This window comes from Notamacropus eugenii, chromosome 1 (assembly GCF_028372415.1).
Source record: "Notamacropus eugenii isolate mMacEug1 chromosome 1, mMacEug1.pri_v2, whole genome shotgun sequence".
NCBI classification, from domain to species: Eukaryota; Metazoa; Chordata; class Mammalia; order Diprotodontia; family Macropodidae; genus Notamacropus; species Notamacropus eugenii.
Genome location: NC_092872.1, coordinates 171,062,150 through 171,081,570, shown reverse-complemented (window position 1 = coordinate 171,081,570; position 19,421 = coordinate 171,062,150). Strand labels below are relative to the sequence as shown.

Sequence of the window (19,421 nt, the reverse complement as noted above, 5' to 3'; positions counted from 1 at the left end):
TTGGGCATAGCTCCAAATTGTTCTCCAGAATGGTTGAATCAGTTCACTCCTCCAACAGTGCAATAGTGCTCCAATTTTTCCACATTCCCTCCAAAATTTATCATTTTCCTTTTCTGTCATATTAACCAATCTGATAAATGTGAGGTGGTGCTTCAGAGTTGTTTTAATATGCATTTCTCTAATCAAGAGTGATCTAAAGCATATTTTCATATGACTATAGATAGCTTTGATTTCTTCATCTGAAAAATGCCAGTTCATATCCTTTGACCATTTGTTAATTGGGCAATGGCTTTTATTCTCATAAATTTGACTCAGTTCTCTGTATCTTTAAGAAAGGAAATTTTTATCAGAGACATGTGAAATATTTTTTTTTTGGCCTTGTTTTCTGCTTTCCTTCTAATCTTGGTTGCATTATTTCTGCAAAAAAAAACTTTTTAATATAATCAAAATTACCCACTTGACACTTCATAATGCTCTCTATCTTATTTGGTCAAAAATTCTTCCTTTATCCATAGATCTGACAGGAAAACTATTCCAAGTTTCCCTCATTTGTTTATGGTATCACCTTTTATGTCCAAATCATGTACTCATTTTGACCTTCTCTTTGTACACAGTATAAGATGTTGGTCTACACCCAATTTTTCTGCCATGTTTTTTTCATTTTTCCCAGCGGTTTTTGTCAAATAGTGAGTTCTTATCCCAAAAACTTGAGTCTTTGGGTTTATCAAATTCTAAACTACTATAGTTATTTGTTGTGTATTGTGTACCTGACCTATTCAGTCAATCTAGCACTCTATTTGTTAGCCAACACCAGATTGTTTTGAAGATTACCATTTTAAAATACAATCTGAGATCTGGTATGACAAATTACCTTGATATTTTTGACTTTTTGTTCTTTCAGATGAATTTTGGTCCCTTTTTTAGCCTTATAAAATAATTTTTGAGTGTTTGATTAGAATGGCAGCTAATAAATAAATTAAAGTAGAATTGTTATTTTTATTCTATTAGCTTAATCTATCCATAAGCAATTGATATTTTTTCCAGTTCTTTAGATCAGACTTTATTCAGTACCTTTCTATTACACAGTGTTTTCAAAACCCTCACTGACTTTGTGCATTTGCAATCAAACTTCATTTTTTTTAATGCTTACCATTTCTCATGTATTTCTGAAGATCAATGCTTTCTAATTGGATTATGGCAAAAAATTAGACTTACCTCACAGCTTTATAAAGTTCAGCTAAATTAATAAGCAGCAGATTTAACTTTTTCAGTTTTCTAAAGCTTTTTTGAAGGTGTGTTGATAATTGATGCTCTTGATGGTAGTTGATGGTTAGCTACTTCATGATTTCAAGCATTTGTAATATTGTTGCTGTGAATACTCCATTCACAAGGTACTATAGTTTAGTAGGTAGTCTTTGAGAATTGATAAGACAAAAAAAATCCATTTTACTTGGTTAAGCTAGGATTCAAATAGCAAATATGTAGTCCACTATCGAAGTCTCTCCAATTTTATAGGCTTTGAGTGGTGGAAACAATATCTATTAGGGTTCCTGCCATGCAGACTTAGCCAGTTTTTTTCCCTTAAAAGGAAAGAAAATTGTTTCTTTTTTCACTGCTTTTTATGATTTATTGGCAAAATTTTCCCCATCAGTATGCTTTCTCGTGACATTCCACATTTTCAAATCAGCACCACAAACTTCTGTCTGTCTCAAGGTTTCAAGTGAGGAGCCAAGGGACTCATCAGCTCAAAACTGTTAGGAATAGAATAAAAAAAAACCCCAGAATTGAAAGAGGCCTCATTAGTCATTTAGTACAACCCTTACATGAACAAGAATCAGTAGTCTAACATACTTAACTAGGCAGTCATCCAATATTTTCTTTTAAAAATTTTTTTATCTTTATTTTTCAATATTAACTTCTATAGGATTTTGAGTTCTAAATTTCCCCCCATACCCCCTCTCCAAGTTGGTCTGCAATATAATATAGACTATACAGGTACAATTGGCAACAATGACAAAAGAAGAAAATTACAAATATTATAATGGCTTTTGGAAAACAGGTACACTAAAACACTGTTCATAGATCTATGAATTAGTATAACCATTCTTGGAAATAATTGAGAATCACTAACTTGTGTATACTTTTTGAATCAACAGTAGCGCTACTAGTTTTATGACCTACAGAAATAAGAAAATATGGAGAGGACTCATGCACAAAAATATTTATAACAGCTCTTTCCATAGTAATACCAAACTGGAAATTAAGGAGGTGCTTAACTATTAGTAAGTGACTAAAGAAATTATGATATTTGAGTGTAATAAAATGGTGTTATACCTTAAGAAATAATGAAATAAAAGGACCTATATGTGCAAAAATATTTATAGCAGCTCTTTTCTGGTGGCAAAGAATTGGAAATTGAGGGGATACTGATCATTTGGGGAATAGCTGAACAAGTGGTGTTATTATAACGGGACACTATTGTATTCCATTGATATAATGGGAACAGAATTGTGCTATAAGAACAGATGACCAAGATGCTCTCAGAAAAACGTGGAAAGATAGACATGATCTTTCATCATGAACCAGGAGAATGTTGTATACAGTAATGGCGATACTGTAAAATGATCAACTGTGAATAACTTAGTTATTCTCAGGAATCCAAAAGAACTCTAAAGGATTTATGATGAAAAATGCTATTCATCCCAAGAGAAAGAACTGATGGAATCTGCATACAAATCAAAGTATGCTTTTTAAACTTTATTTTTCTTGGGGTTTTATTTTTTGGTCTATGTTTACTTGTACAACATGACTAATAAGGAATTATGTTTTACGTGATTACACATGAATAACCTATACCAAATTGATTGCCTTCTCAGTGATGGGGTTTGGGGAAGAAAGAAGAGAATTTAGAACTCAAAATTTTAAAAACAAATGTTGAAAAATGTTTTACATGTAATTGAGGAAAATAATATACTAAATAAAAGAGAAACTTTAAAAAAGATATAAGGAAGTCGACAGTTTCAGAAAAAACTAAGAAGATCTCTATGAACTGATATAAAATAAAATGAGGAGAACTAGGAAAACAATTTATACAATGATCGCATTATAAAATAAAATAACTTTGAAAATCTTTAAATTATTGATCAATGCAATTACAACCATGAGTCCAGAGGACTTCAGAAGAAACATACTTCTTTCCAAAGAAGTAATAAACTTAAAACCAAAATGAAGCACTTTTTTTCAAAATGGTCAATGTTGGGATTTGTTTTGCTGTTCTAAAAGTATTTGTTATGAAGGTTTAATTTCTCTTTGTTGATTGTTTGGTGGTGGGGAGAGTATAGTGGAAGGAAAAGATAATATTTGTGCAAATAAATGAATAAAAAAAGGGAGAGAGAGAAGAAAAAAGGGGGAAGAGAAAGAGGAGAGAGAGGGTGGGGGGGGGAGAGAGAGAGAGAGAGAGAGAGAGAGAGAGAGAGAGAGAGAGAGTGAGAGAGAGAGAGAGAGAGAGAAAGAGCCAGCCAGCCTTAGAGTCAGGAAGATCTAGATTGAAGTCCAGCCTCTCATACATTACATACTGGTTGTGTGACCCTAGTCAAGTTGCTTAAACTCTCAATGCTTCCACCTGGCTCTAAGGATTTAAGTTCCAGAGTAGTGTCAATCAGCACTATTGGAGAGAGTTTCTTCACTGGATATTCTCTATAACAATGAAATTATAGAACTAAACCAAAAGAAACAAAAAAAGTAGATGCCTAACATATTCCAGATGTTCAGGTCATAAGGCATGAAGGAAAAATGCAAACCCCCTCCAGGGAGTTTATGTTATAAACCAAAGAAGCATCTAGCCACCTACCTATATCTCTATCTAATTGTGGAGACTTCTTTGTGATAAAGTAGGGAGATGGAACAGATGAAGCAGCCCTCCTATGAATCACAATTTATGACCACTATAAGTTGCTCTGGAGAGAGAAAATAAAAGTTGTTGAGCTATCTGTCATGCAGTCTTAACATGACAGTATATGAAAATCAGACTATTTGGGGGAGAGGTGCAGTAAGGTTGGCCTGTCTGGTGTTTATTTACTGCTATTTTGCTTGTTGAGGGTTTATGAAATATGTATCACAGGAGCAAAAATAACCCTCACTGGGATTAAAATTCCATTAAATTCATTACATTTTAAATCTCAAGTAAGTGAGTGCCTCTTTTCATAGATGTTTCCCCATCATCTCACCTCCTTATTTCTGTGGAAATGCTAATCTACAGAGAACTCACTTCAAGCCTTCTTCGCAGAAATGACTGTTAGATTGGGATTTGAAAGAGCTAGTGCTGGGCAGGGGGTCAAGAAGGGGAAAGGGAAGGAGATAAGTATTCATACATTCCCTACTATATGTATGGCACTACTCTAATCATTTTTTACAAATATTAACTCATCTGATCCTCACAGAAACTCTGGGAAGGAGATGCTATTACCATCCCATTTTATAGCTGAAGAAACTCAGGCAGTCAGTGGTTAAGTTAACTTGCCTAAGATCATACAGCTAGTAAGATTTGAACTCATCTTCCTGACCCTGGACTCTACTACATCACCAGCTGCCTAGGAAAGAAAGCTCTCTCAAACTGAAGACTTCAGGGGAAATGGAAGACCAGCTTCTTGGAGCATACATAAATCTCTGCAGTTATGTGTACCTCTAGGAAGTATAGAATTTGAGTGAATCTTAAAGGAACAGAGGTGATTTTCCTCTTGTCCTAGAGAAATTTCAATGGAGCTGGAATATGTTCTAGGACTTAGCAATGACTGAAGACTCTCTGCTCATGCTGGGCAGCTCAATAAAGAAGGGGTGATACATAGAAGGAATGGCTGGCATTGAGCTACCAGCATGAGTCCCACTACAGCTTCTTCTGTCTAACAGTCAGTGGGGCAATTGAAGCCCAGGGGAAAGAAATATCTGAAGCAGAATGATTTTTACACAACTATTCTTTCTGGGAGAACTCGTAACAGATGTTGAAATGTCTTGTCATTCATCTTCACCCTACCTCTCTCCACCACCTCCCTACTCCAGGAGGACAGATGTTAAATACAAAGTTTTCCTATTCTTTAATGTGTCTTTGCATTTCCATTTAATTAGTATTGAATACCAGCACAGATAAAATGATTGATCATAATGACTTTTAATTTATATACTTCACTATTTGTGAGTATGAAGTTCCAAAAGATACAGGGACAGAAGCTAGTCACAGTACACAGAGGACAAAGATAGAAAGAGAACAGACATTCTCAGCTGTACTTGTCAGTCATCCTGACTGAGGATGCTGGAGCTAAATCTTCAAGAATAATATTGATAAACTTCTCAAAGTAGAATCAAGAAAGCATGAATCAAAGGTGGAGCTCAAAGTTTTAAAAACAAACATTAAAAATTGTTCTTACATGCAACTGGGAAATAAGACACACAGGTAATGAGGTGTAGAAATCTATCTTGCCCTACAGGAACATAGAAGGGAACGCAATAAGAGAAGGGCGTGGTGGTGATACAAGGGAGGACAGATTGCAGGAAGGGGTATTCAGACTGCACTTTGGGGTAGAGGAGAGGTGAGGAGAAAATTTGGAACTCAAAACTTTGTGTAAGTGAATGTTGAAAAACTAAAAATAAATCAATAGGAATAATGATAATTTAAAAAACATATTACATTTTTTATAATCCTAAAAAAAAAAGCAGGAATTCAGTTCCTTGCATCCAAACTCTAAGCTCAAATAGTGATGTTCCTAATCTATACATGCAATAAAAAAAAATGACAAAAGAAGAGAGAAGAAAGAAAAAAGTGCTATCATAGAATCTCAGGGTTAGATTGGGCCTTAGAGATTGTCCAGTCCATCCTGTACAAAAATCCCTTCTCATTCAGCAATAGTCCATCAGAACAACCCAGACTAGGCCCAGTCTACATCTCTTCTCATCTAGACTGTTGTAAAGTTCTTAATTTATTTCCCTGTTCTGTCCTGTCTCTTTTCTATCCTATATATGCTGCACAAGTAATCTTCCTAATTTATATATCTTTCTCTCACTCCACTACTCAACAACTTTCAATTGGATCCTTAATTTCAAATAAAATAAATTTTAAGTTCTTGGCTCTGGCCTTTTAAGGTCGCCATAATCTTGTTCAAACTTGCCTTTCTATTATTATTTCTTCTCACTTATCTTTAAATATTCTTCGTTCCAGGAACATTCTATGGTTCATCTTACATGCTTCCATATCTGGCCTTTGGACAGTAGAGTAGAAGTATGGGATATCAGGAAATAAACTGCCGCTTCTTATGCCCAGCTTTAGGCTAGGTCGAAAGTCTCTCATGTGCTTTCATCTTTCAATGTCTTTCTGGGTTTTTCTTTATATTCATAGACTATGATTAGTCTTCAGTGGGAACTTGGAGGTCAAACCCTTATCATTTTGCTGATATGAAAATTGAACTCAAAGGCATTAAGCAGCTTGTTCAAAGTCACAAGGCTTTTCATGGTAGAGCTGGTACTTTAACTCAGGACTCTCAGTCTGGTCTTTCTTCATTCTACCAAACTATTCCTGTACCTTGCTACATTTTGGACTTCTTTTCTAATTGTTTCTGACTACCAAACACTTTCTTTGTGGACTTGCAGTTCTTTTTCCTTAAACCCTTAGTTTAGGGAAGTGCTAATTTTATCAATCAATGAATGTGTTTACTAAGGCTTTATGTGCCTTGAAATTGAACTAACTACTCTTTTAAAGTATCTAAATAATTTACCTGCACAGACATTTCAAAGCAATAAAGCAGTCCATAAATCCAAAAACCAATATTCTAATGTTGGCTCTGTCACCAAGTGGCTATGTGATTTGGGAGAAAGTCATATCACTTCTCTGGGCCTGAGTTTCTTCATATGTAAAGTGAAAAAGTTCATCTAGGTAATCTCTAAAGTTATTTTTTTCTTTAGCCCTAGATGCCTCTATCATGGAATTAAAAAATCTTATAGTTTGACATGTCATGTACATTTTTGAGGTTCTTCAGAATTCATCTGGTCCAATCTGTACCTGGACAAGGATCTCCTTAGATCACTCCTTAGATCACTTCTGGGGATCTAATGTTCTGGGGATGCTAAATGTTAGGTATACAAATACAAGCAAAAAGAAAATCCATTCCTTCCAGGAGTTTATATACTACTAAGCAGACAACTCAAAAAAGAGGGAGATGAAAAGTAGGGGTGAGAGGAGATCCAGAGGCAGAAGGAACAAGAGAAAGGTACCTATATGGGACATTATTCAGATATTACACCCAACTTTTTGTCATTGGCAATTTTGACAAGCATGCAATCGATAGAGAGGCAGCATGACATCATGGATGGAGAAATTGCCTCTGAGTCAGGCAGACATGGGTTTGAGCCCTGCCTCTCACATATACTATCTGTGTGACTTTGGGCATGTCATTGAACCTCTTTGAGACTCAGCTAAGAAAATATCAGGATGTTTGATGAGATGCCCTTTATTGTCTCCTCCAGATCTAAATCTATGTTCTATGTATTCATCCAAATCCCTAATAAAAATGTCAAATAATATAGTGCCAAGGACAGATATCTACAATATTCAAATAAACACCTTCTTTCACAACTGACATCAAATCACTAATGACTACTCTTTGAGTCTGAACATTGAACTATTCTCATTTCACTTAACTGTTCTAGGAACTAGTGTATATCTCTCCTTGTACACAAAGAAAGCATAAGAGACTTTTTCAACAATTTTGCTGAAATCTAGGTAAAATATGTCTATAAGCATCCTACTAAAGTCTGGTAACTGTCAAAATCAAAAGCAAGTTATTCCAGTATGAGCAGTTTGTCATGAAGTCATGGTGTATCTTGGAGTCATCACTTCCCTTTCTGTATGTTCAGAGACTATACTTGATTATGCAAAGTGTAAATCAATTTGAATGCTCTTTTTAAAAAGGACTCTATTAACTTTCAATAGGCTCACATTTCATTACCTCTGAGCTCTACAAATAGGGGTAAAATCTTATGAGACTCAACTATTTGAAGAATTACAGATAATGCCTAATAGATCATAGAAAAGCACTTTCAGGGATATGCTGGTATTATTAACAACCAGCTCTCTGCAGGACATACTTTCACTTTCAATCTGTATCATTAACATTTTTTCCATCTCTTTCTGAAGTCTATACAATCAACACAGCCATAAATCAATTCCTGATTTGTAACATTTGCTGATTTCAAGATTTTAATACTCACCCTGACAATTTAATACTTATCTTTCCTGAATATACCCCTGCTTTCAACCCATAAAGTTTCTGTGGTAATGAATTCTTCCTAAGGAAGATTTGGTCAGTACCTGGAGACCTAAGAAAAGAGTAGTCAGTGCCTAGGGACCTTTTAAGGAAGGGATGTTCAGTGCCCTGGATACCAGGGCTACTTAAGGATGAAAGATTTAGCTCCAGCAGGACCCTTGTAGGTCAATTAGTCCAACTGTCACATTTTAAAATAATAACTCACATGTCCATAGTGCTTTATGGCTTACAAAATACTTTCCTCACAACAGACCTGCATTGTAGATGGTACAAGTATTAGTTCCATTTTACAGATTATAAAACTGAGCATCAGAGAAGTGAAGTGGTTTGTCCAAAGACACATAGCTAGTAAATGAAGACAAAACTTCAACTCCAGTCTTCCAACCTGAAGTCCTGTGTTCCTTCCCCAGAACTATATTACCTCTTGGAAACAGGCTCCAAAATACTATTTGAATTTTTTTCTTCATTAATGGTGGGAAACACAAATGAACTGGAATCTGGTAATTTTGCTCTAGTCATAAGAGAACAATCCCTACTCTACCTACCTCATATCACTGATACACATATAATGTCCTCTGATGAACCTAAGCTGAGACATTTTAGGAAGCTGCATGGACTATTTCTGGACCCTTTAAAGGATTTGAAATATCTGTATCTGTTTGAGGTGATGAAGTGGATAGAACCTTGACCTGGAGTCAGGAGAACTTGAGTTCAAATCTAGTTTCAAACACCTACCAGCTGTGTGATCCTGAGCAAGTCACTTAACTTCTGTTTGCCTCAGTTTCTCCAAATATATAATGAGGACACTAACAGCAAAGTTATTGTGAGGATCAAACAAGACAATATCTGTAAAAGGCTTAGTAGAGCACATAGTAAGTACCATATAAATACTCATTCCTTTTCCTTCTTTCCTAAAATAAATACCCAGTAGCCTAAAAGAAGCAAAGTAGCTCCCAAAATTGCAAATTCATTCAATCTGGGAAACATTTATTAAGCATCACAAAGCCCAGTGCTAGGTTATGGGAGAGAGAGGCAGTGGAGGTGAGATACATGGACTTTACCATCTAGTAGGAAGATGTAATGTATACACTAATAATTATGGTATAGAATAATTTAGGACAAAAATATACAAGAAGTGTAAACAAAATGCCATGTGAAGTCTGCAGAGAGGAGAAGAAAATGTCTAATGCAGAACAAAGAAAACAAGACCAAAAGAACAGTTTACGCAATGATCACAATAATGTGAAAGAAAATCATAATAAAAGAAAGACACCAAAATTCAGATGAATGCAAGGACTACACATAACTGATGATGAAATATATAGTCCACCTTTTGACAGAGTGGTAGGGGACTACAGGTGAGGAATGAGGTCTCCATTGTTAGACATGGCCAATAGGTGGCTTTGTTTTGCTAAACTTCATAGCTTTTGTTTGTTGCAAAGCAGAAATCTGAGGAGAGCATAGTTGGGAAGGATCAACTGTGTGTTTTTATGTAGCTATAAAGCATTTATTTTTTTAAAAGAAAAATAGCTTAAGAGAATGAAACTCATTATATGTGAAAGTTGTTACTAATCTCTGAATACAAAACTCTTTATAAATTCAAGATAGAATCCTACAATCATTTTTGTTCTCTCTAGCAAAAAAAAAAAAATACCTGGGGCCAAAATCTCTTTCATTTGTTATAAAATTTTGGAAAAGTTTCTGCAGACCTAAGATTTATGGTCATCGTTATTGTTAGCCCTACACTGACAGAGTGCCTTCCCTGCAAGAAACTCATGTATTACAAGGCTAAATGAGAATTTGACCTCTGGATCCCTGAGTAATAAACACTCCTGCTGATATGATCAATGCTGCTGGTGCAAAAGAATTTTTTTTAATGACAATATAATGAGGCTGTGTAGTCCTATGGAGTCTTTAAGTTTGAGATAGCAAAAGGAGGTCCTACTGGCTAGCAAAATGCTCTAGAAAGGATAAAGCGTAGTGCTTACCAATGAGGAAAAACAGTCACATAATACGAGTTTAGATTTCTAAAAGAGTTTGTAAATGGGTAGCTAGGTGGCTCAGTGAATAGAGTACTGGTCCTGGAGTGAAGAGGGCCTGAGTTCAGATCTGGCCTTTGAATAGCTGTGTGACCTTGGGTAAGTCACTTTGCCCTGATTGCCTTGCAAAAAGTAAATAAAAGAGTGTATTGCAAACAGAAGCAAAGACTAAAAATGTTTTGTTGTTGACCCTGGGCAAGTCACTTAACCCTGTTTGCCTCATTTTCCTCATCTGCAAAATGAGCTGGAGAAGGAATTGCAAATTACTTCATGTCTTTGTCAAGAAAATGCGAAACAAAGCCACAGAGTCAGATACAACCAAGCAAAATAAGAACATTCATTGAGCACTTCCTCTGTGCTTAATTCTGGTAATACAAATACAAGCAGAGATAAAGAGCCCCTGCTTTCAAGGAGATTACACTTAAATGAAGGAAGACAAGATATAAAAGGAAGTTGAAAATTAGAGGGTGGAGGGAGGAAGTAACAGTACAGGGGCATGGAGGAGAAAGTCAGGAGTGGAGCCTGGAAAGGAAGGAAGAAAATAGTCTTTGACCAGATGATTTCTAAGTTTCTCTCCAGGTCTAATCTTTGCAAGTTTTGTTTTAATTTTGATAGCTAATATTTATATAGTGCTGTAATGTTTGCAAAGCACTGAACATATCTCATTTAAACCTCACAATCACCCTGTGAGGTAGGTGCTGTTATCGTCATTTTACAGTTGAGAAAACTAAGGCATACAGAAGACAAGTGACTTGAGCAAGGTCACAAAGTTAGTAGGCTCTGAGACAGAATTTGAACTCATGTCATTCTGACTCCAAGTCCAACATTCTTATTTATTCCCTATTCCAATTAGCTGTGTGACCCTGGGCAAGTCATTTAACCCTGTTTGCCTCAGTTCCTCATTTGTAAAATGAGCTAGAGAAGCGAATGGCAAATCACTCTAGTATTTTTGCCAAGAAAACTCAAATGGGGTCACGGAGAGTCAAATATGACTGAAAACAACTGAAAATTACTTTGGAGAGCCAAGAAGCAAATGGCAAGGCAGATAATTCAAAATTCCCAAGATCCTCATTTTACCCCTTCGCTCTTCATTTATTCTTTTTTTCCTTTTAAATTAATGTATTTGTTTTCAATTTTCTACAATCACTGCCATATATCTTAGATTTTTTTCTCTTCCCTGCCTCTCCTTCCCACCTCCCTCCCCACTCCTTCCCCAAGGCAGAAAGTAATCTGATATAGGTTCTACATATACGTTCTTATTAAATACATTTTCCTTAGTCATGTTGCATAGAAACAAAACAAAACATAACACAGGAGAAAATGATTTGCTTCATTCTGCAATCCAATTCCATAGTTTTTTCTCTGGATGTGGAAGGCATTTTGCTTCAAGAGTTCATTGGGGATTTTTTAGATCCTTGCATTTCTGTGAAGGTCTAAGTCCATCAAAAAAATTCCTTGCACACTGTGATTGTTGCTATATACAAAGTTCTCCTGGTGCTGCTCCTTTCACTCAGCATCAGTTCACATAAGTCCTTCCAGGCTTCTCTGAAGTCTTCCTATTCACCATTTCTTATATCACACCAGTATTCCATGACATTCATATACCACAACTTGTTCAGTCATTCCCCAATTGATGGCATCCTCTTGATTTCCAGTCTTTGGTCACCACAAAGAGAGATGCTATAAATATTTTTGTACATGTGGGACCCTTTCCCATTTTTATGATCTTTTTGGGATACAGTCCTAGAAGCAATATTACTGGGTCAAAGAGTATGCACATTTTTGTAGCCCTTTGGGAATAGATGCAAATTGCTCTCCAGAATGGTTGGATCAGCTCACAGCTCCACTAACAATGAATTAGGGTTCCAACTCTCCCACATCCTCTCCAACATTTATCATCTTCCTGTTTTGTCATATTAACCAATCTGATAGGTGTGGTGTGTTACCTCAGAGTTGTTTTGATTTGCATCTCTCTAATCAATAGTGATTTTAAGCATTTTTTCATACAACTATAGATAGCTTTAATTTCTTCCTCTGAAAACTGTCTATTCATATCCTTTGACCATCTATCAGTTGGGGAACCACTTGTATTCTTACACATTTGACTCAGTTCTCTATATATTTTAGAAATGAGGCCTTTATCATAGACACTAGTTGCAAAAATTCTTTCCCAGTTTTCTGCTTCCCTCCTAATCTTGGTTGCATTGGGTTTGGTTGTGCAAAAACTTTTCAATTTAATGTAATCATAATTATCCATTTTGCAAATCATAATGCTCCCTACCTCTTGTTTGGTCAAAAATTTCTCCATTCTCCATAAATCTGACAAATACACTATTCCTTGCTCCCCTAATTTGTTTATGGAATCAGTCTTTACACCTAGATCATGTATCCATTTGGACTTGATTCTTGTATACACTGTCAGGCATTGGTCTATGCCTATGGTCCCATTGTTATACAGTATTCATAGGAATTTTTGTCAAACAGTGAGTTCTTAACCCAGAAGCTGGGATCCTTGTAGCAATCCAGTAGATTGTTATATTCATTGACTACTGTGTCTTGAGTATATAACCCATTCCACTGATCTACTCCTCTATTTCTTAGCCAGTACCAAGGGGTTTTGATGATTGCTACTTTATGATACAATTTGAGATCTGCTAGGATTAGGCCACCTTCCCTAGCATTTCTTCTCATTAGTTCCCTTGATATTCTGGACCTTTTGTTCTTTCAAGTGGATTTTGATATTATCTTTTCTAGCTCTAGAAAATAATTATCTGATAGTTTGATTGGTATGGTACTGAATAAGTAAATTAATTTAGGTAGAACTATCATTTTTATTCTATTAGCTCAGCTTACCCATGAACAACTGATGTGTTTTCACTTACTTAGATCTGATTTATTTGTGCAAAAAGTGTTTTGTAATTGTGTTCATATATTCCCTGGGTTAGTTTTGACAGGTAGGTAGACTCCCAGATATTTTATAGTCTCTACAGTAACTTTAAATGGAATTTCTCTTTCTATTTCTTCCTGTTGACCTTTGTTAGTAATTTAGAGAAGTGCAGATGATTTATCTGGATTTATTTTGTATCCTGAAAGTTTGCCTAACTTGCTTATTATTTCAAGTAGTCTTTTACTTGATTCTCTGGGATTCTCTAAGTATATCATTATATTACCTGCAAAGAGTGATAACTTAGTTTCTTCTGTGTCTGTTCTAATTCCTTCAATTTCTTTTCCTTCTCTTATTGCTAAAGCTAACATTTCTAGTATCACATTGAATAACAGTGATGATAATGAACATCCTTGTTTCTTAATGTATCTAGCTTTCCCCATTGTATGTAATGCTTGCTGATGGTTTTAGGTAGATATGGCTTATTATTTTACGGAGCTTTCTAACGAAGTTCTGTTTATTGCTATGCTCTCCAGTGTTTTCCATAGGAGTGGGTGTTGTATTTTGTCCAAAGATTTTTCTGCATCTACTAAGATAGTCATGTGGTTTCTGTTAGTTTTATTGTTGATATGATCAATAATGCTGATAGACTTACTAATATTGAACCAGTCCTGCATTCCTGATATAAATCCTTCCTGATCATAATGAATTATGCTCATGACAGGTTATTGTATTCTTTATGCTAACATCTTATTTAAAATTTTAGCATCTATATTCATTAGAGAAATTGGTCTACGATTTTCTTTCTCTCTTTTGGCTCTTCTTGGTTTAGGTATCAATATTTGTAACATAAAAAGAATGTTGTAGGACCGCTTCTTTGCCATTTTCCCAAATAGTCTATATAGTATTGGAATTAACTGTTCCTTTAATGTTTGATAGAATTCACTTGTAAATCCATCTGACCTTGGAGATTTTTTCCTAGGGGGTTCATTGATAGCTTGTTCAATTTCTTTTTCTGAGATGGGGTTATTTAAGTATTCAACTTCCTCTTCTATTAATCTGAGCAATTTATATTTTTTAAAATATAATCTCACTTAGATTGTCAAATTTATGGGCATACAGTTGGGCAAAATCATTTTTAATTATTGTTTTAATTTCCTCCTCATTGGTGGTGAGTTCACCCTTTTCATTTTTAATATTTGTAATTTGGTTTTCTTTTTTTAATCAAACTGGCCAAAGGTTTATCCAGTTTATTGGTTTTTTTCATAAAGTGAATACTCAGTTTGATTTATTAGTTCAAGTATTCATAATTTCAATTTTATTGATCTCTCCTTTGGTTTTCAATATTTCTAATTTGGTATTTTCTAGAGGATTTTCAATTTGTTCTTTTTCTAGCTTTTTCAGCTGCATGCCCAATTTATTGATCTCCTCTTTCTCTATTTTATTCATGTAGGCATTAAAAGATATCAGACTTCCCCTAAGAACTGCCTTTGCAGTATCCCATAAGATTTAGCAGATTGTCTCATTATTGTCATTCTCTTAAATGAAGTTGTTGATTGTTTCTATGATATATTGTTTAAACCACTCACTCTTTATGATTAGATTATTTAGTTTCCAATTAATTTTTGGTTCATTTTTCCATAACCTTTGATTACATATAATTTTTATTGCATTATGATCTGAGAAGGATGCATTGACTATTTTTGCCTTTCTGCACTAGATTATGAGGTTTTTATGCCCTAGTACATGGTCAATTTTTGTATATGTGCCACGTAACACTGAGAAAAAAGTATATTCCTTTCTATCCCCATTCAATTTTCTCCAGAGACCTATCATATCTACCCTGTTCAAAGTTTTATTCACATCTTTCACTTCTTTCTTGTTTTATTTTGAAGTTAGACTTATCAAGTTCAGAGAGGGAGAGGCTGAGGTCCCCCACTAGTATAGTTTTGCTGTCCATTTCTTCCTATAACTCCCTTAAGTTCTCCTCTAAGAATTTGGATGCTATACCACTTGGAGCATCTATGTTTAGTAATGATATTGCTTCATTGTCCATGGTGCCTTTTAGCAGGATATAGCTTCCTTCCTTATCTCTTTTAATTAGACCTATTTCTGTTTTTGCCTTGTCTGAGATTAGGATTGCTACCACTGCTTTTTTTAAATAAGCTGAAGCACAATATATTCTGCTTCAACCTTTTACCTTTACTCTGTATGTATCCCCCCATTTCAAATGTGCTTCTTGTAAACAACATATGGTTGGATTATGGTTTTTAATCCATTCTGCTATCAGTCTCTGTTTTATGGGATAATTCATCCCATTCACATTCACAGTTATGGTTACTATCTGTGTCTTTCCCTCCATACTCTTTCCTCCCATTTATGCTTTTAGTTCTCCCTTCCCCTCCACAATAGAATTTTAATTTTTTGACCACCACCTCCCTCAGTCTTTCTTCCTTTCTTTCAACCCCCTCCCTTTTACTCCCCTTTTCCCTTACTACTTTTTCCCTTCCTTTGAGCCTCCCCTCCCTTTTCTGTCCTCTTTCCCTTCCTATCGTCTGTAGAGCTAGTTAGATTTCTATACTTAACTGAGTTTATTGTTCTCTCCTTGAAGAAGATCAGATGAGAGTAAATTTAAAACAATGCTCATTTCCCTCCCCTCTTTCCCTCTACTATATTTTTATGCCTCTTCCTGTGATGTAATTTACCTTTTTCTGCCTCCTGCTTTTCACTTCTCCCATTACAATCCCTTTGCACCCTTAAATCACATTTTTATCATCACATCATTTACTTTATACCCACTCCCTCTATCCATGTACATCCCATTTATATATCATAATAAATATATCATTCTCAAAATTCACAAGTATCATCTTCCCTTACAGGGATGTAAGCAGTTTGTCCATATTGAATAATAAGGTTTTTTTCCCCTGTTTACCTTTTTATGCCTCTCTTGAGACTTGTGTTTGAAGATCCAACTTTATATTGAGTTCTGGCTTTTTCATCAGCAAGGTCTGGAAATCCTTTATTTCATTGAATGTCCACCTCCTTGCTTGAAATATTATGCTGAACTTCCTTGGGTAATTGATTCTTAGTTGTAGTCCCAACTCCTTTGCCTTATGGAATATCATATTCCAATTCCTTTGATCTTTTAATGTAGAAGATGCAAGGTCCTGTGTGATCCTGACTGTAGCTCCTTGATATTTCAATGGTTTCTTTCTGGCTGTCAGCTGTATTTTCTCCTTCACTTGATAGTTCTGGAACTTGGAATGACATTCCTTGGTGTTTTTAGTTTGGGATCCCTTTCAGGTGGTAAATGGTGGATTCTTTTGATGACTATTTTGCCCTCTGGATCTAGGATTTCTGGACGATTTCCTTGATGATTTCTTGGAAGATATTGTCCAGGCTCTTTTTTCATCATCGCTTTCTGGTAGACCAATAATTTTTAGATTTTTCTCTCCTGGATCTATTTTCCAGGTCAGTTGTTTTTACAGTTATATATTTTACATTTTCTTCTATCTTTTCATTCTTTAAATTCTGTTTGACTGATTCTTGATGACTCATAGAGTCATTACCTTCTACTTTCCCAATTCTAATTTTTATCAAATTGTTTTCTTCAGTTAACTTTTGCATCCCCTTTTCCATCTGTCCAATTGTTCTTTTCAAAGAGTTATTTTCTCCAGTTAGTTTTGGTACTTCTTATTGCATTTGTCCAATTTGCCCAGTTAGGTTTTGTGCTTCCTTTTCCATTAGTCCAATTTTCCTTTTAAATTCTTCCATGATTTCTTTTTTTCATATTTTTAAATTCATTGGCCAGTTTTTCTACTACTTCCCTAATATGGCTTTTAACATCCTTCTTGAGCTCTTTCAAGAGTGCTTTTTGGGCTTGAGACTAGTTCATATTCCCTTCTGAAGTTTCAGATGGAAGTCCAGTCTCAATGTTGCCCTCTTTGGTATTCGTATTTTTGTCCTTGTCCCCATAGAAGGATTCCATGGTCTTATCTTTTCTGATTTGCTTCTTGTTCATGATGATTGCCCTTTTCCTGGCCTTTAAAGTGGATCTCTGCTTCTGGGGCAGAGGGGGTCTCTGTCCCACCATTCTGGTGCTTAGAACTTGAGGTTTTGTGTATTGTGGCCTCTGGTTCTTTCAGCTAGAGACTAGAATGTGGTAGCTTGCCTGGTGCTGAGCTTGCTGATGTGCCAAAGCAGAGGCCAGGTAAAGTCTTTTTGAGTTTCCCTGAAGTTACTCTGGAACTGTGTTCAGGGTAGGGTAAGGGTAGTCTGGCCCACAAGAGGTCTTCTCTCCTCAGCACAGGCGGGCCCAGTGGTTGGTGAACTAGTCTTTGCACTAGTGTCTTCCCTATTCCCCTGGCTGTGCTGAGGCACACATGGGGTCCTGGTGCTGACGATTATGGGCTCCACTCCCCTGGGGCTCAGGATTTCCTCTCATTTGCTGCAGTGGGGCTATCTGGGACAGCTCTGGTCCTGCATTGGTCCCCTTCAGCCACAGCAAGAGAGGTCCCCTTTTGTGATTTTCCTAGATAAACAAAGACTGTTTGCCATGTCCACTGCTTCCACTGTTTCAGGACTTTTCCTGTGAAAATATTCTATGAGTTTTTTTGAGGTCAACAAGGAGAGGGGTAGAGCATTTATTGATCACTCAGCCATCTTGGCTCTTTGAAGTTCAAGTAGGTGACTTACTGGCATTTAATGTGCAGGCTGATAGTCTCAGGAGTGGCTGCTGCAGCTACCTGGACTTTTGCAGTTCTTTCTCATTCAGTTCCATTGGACTCCTGTCCTTGGCTGATATGTTTGAGATTCCCCAGGCTGCCCGGGGCTCCCTGTTCAACTTTGCTATGGCAGGAATCACACTGGTTCAGCCTATACACTGTGCACTGTGCCCTCCTCCAGCCCTGTGCAACAGATCTTTCCCATCAACCTTCCAACTATCCTGAGTTGGAAATCTGCCACCCTCTGTCTCCTATTGGATTCTACCACTCTAAAATTTGTTCATATTCTCTTTTTAGAGGTATCTGAAGGAGTTTGTCTTAGAGCTTAGATGAGTAACTGCTCTCACTCTGCTATCTTGACTCCACCCCTTCAGAGTCTCTCTTCATTCATTCTTGATGCATATTCAACACAATCTGCCTCACTGCCTCTTAGAAATCTTATGAGGGCAGAGCCAAGATGGTGAAGTAGAAAGATGCACATATACTAGCTGTTACCCCACAGCCCATAAAATACCTGTAAAGAAAGACTCTCAACAAATTCTAGAGCAGCAGAAGCCACAGAACAATGGAGTGGAGGAGATTTCCAGCCCAGGGTGACCTGAAAGGCCAATGGGAAAGGTCTGTAACACCAGAAGTGGAGTGGAGCCCAGCCCAGCCTTGGCATGGCATGGAACCAGGAGGAAGACACAAGCAAGCCTTGGGGACAGTATCCCCAGTGGCAGTAGTGGCAGTTTGCAGATTCCTCAGCCCACAGGCACCAAAGGTCCATGAGAGGGTTTTTTCAGCTGGCTGAGAAGGGAGCAGGGTCTTCCCATAGCTCGGGCCTCAGGTGGCTGGCACTGGCAGAGGCTGCATTGAGCAGTAGCAGCTCCCACAGCAGCTCCCACAGCAGCCCGCATCCATTGTTGGACTGTCAAACCCCTAGGGACCTTGAGCAGCTGATTTTTACCTCAGCCCTGTGTGAAGGTCCTGCCCCCACCTAATGCTCCTAGAGAAATTGAGAAGCTTATCTGAATCTCAGCCCCCAGTGCTGGTTTGGTGGAACTGGAGGTCAGGTGTTTGTGGAGAGGAAACTCAAAGATTCTGGGCACAAAAGTTTCTAGTTGCTCCCAGACCAGTGTACAGGTTTGATTGTGCCACCTTGGAGGAAGTGAGATCTTACAGATCCCCAAAGTATACCCTACTCTTGACAAAGGACCCAAAAGTCAAGTAACTGGTTGGGAAAATGCCCAAAAAAGGAAAAAATATAAGACTATATAAGGTTACTTTCTTGGTGAGCAGATATCTTCTCCCATCCTTTCAGATGAGGAAGAACAATGCTTACCATCAGGGAAAGACATAAACGTCAAACCTTCTGTATCCCAGATATGGAAAATAAATATTCAGTGGTCACAGGCCATGGAAGAGCTCAAAAAGGATTTTGAAAATCAGGTAAGAGAGGTGGAGGAAAAATTGGGAAGAG

At 36.7% G+C, this 19,421-nt stretch overlaps 1 protein-coding gene across 1 annotated transcript in view; it reads right to left on the bottom strand.

Moving 5' to 3' along the window:
• Positions 1-651: 651 nt before the first annotated feature.
• TMED3 (transmembrane p24 trafficking protein 3) overlaps positions 652-19,421 on the bottom strand; it is a 33,131-nt gene continuing 14,361 nt past the window's right edge. The window contains exon 3 of the mRNA XM_072618863.1: positions 652-1,751. Coding sequence (XP_072474964.1) covers positions 1,746-1,751 — 6 coding nt within the window. The 3' untranslated portion in view covers positions 652-1,745. The remainder of the gene's footprint in view (positions 1,752-19,421) is intronic.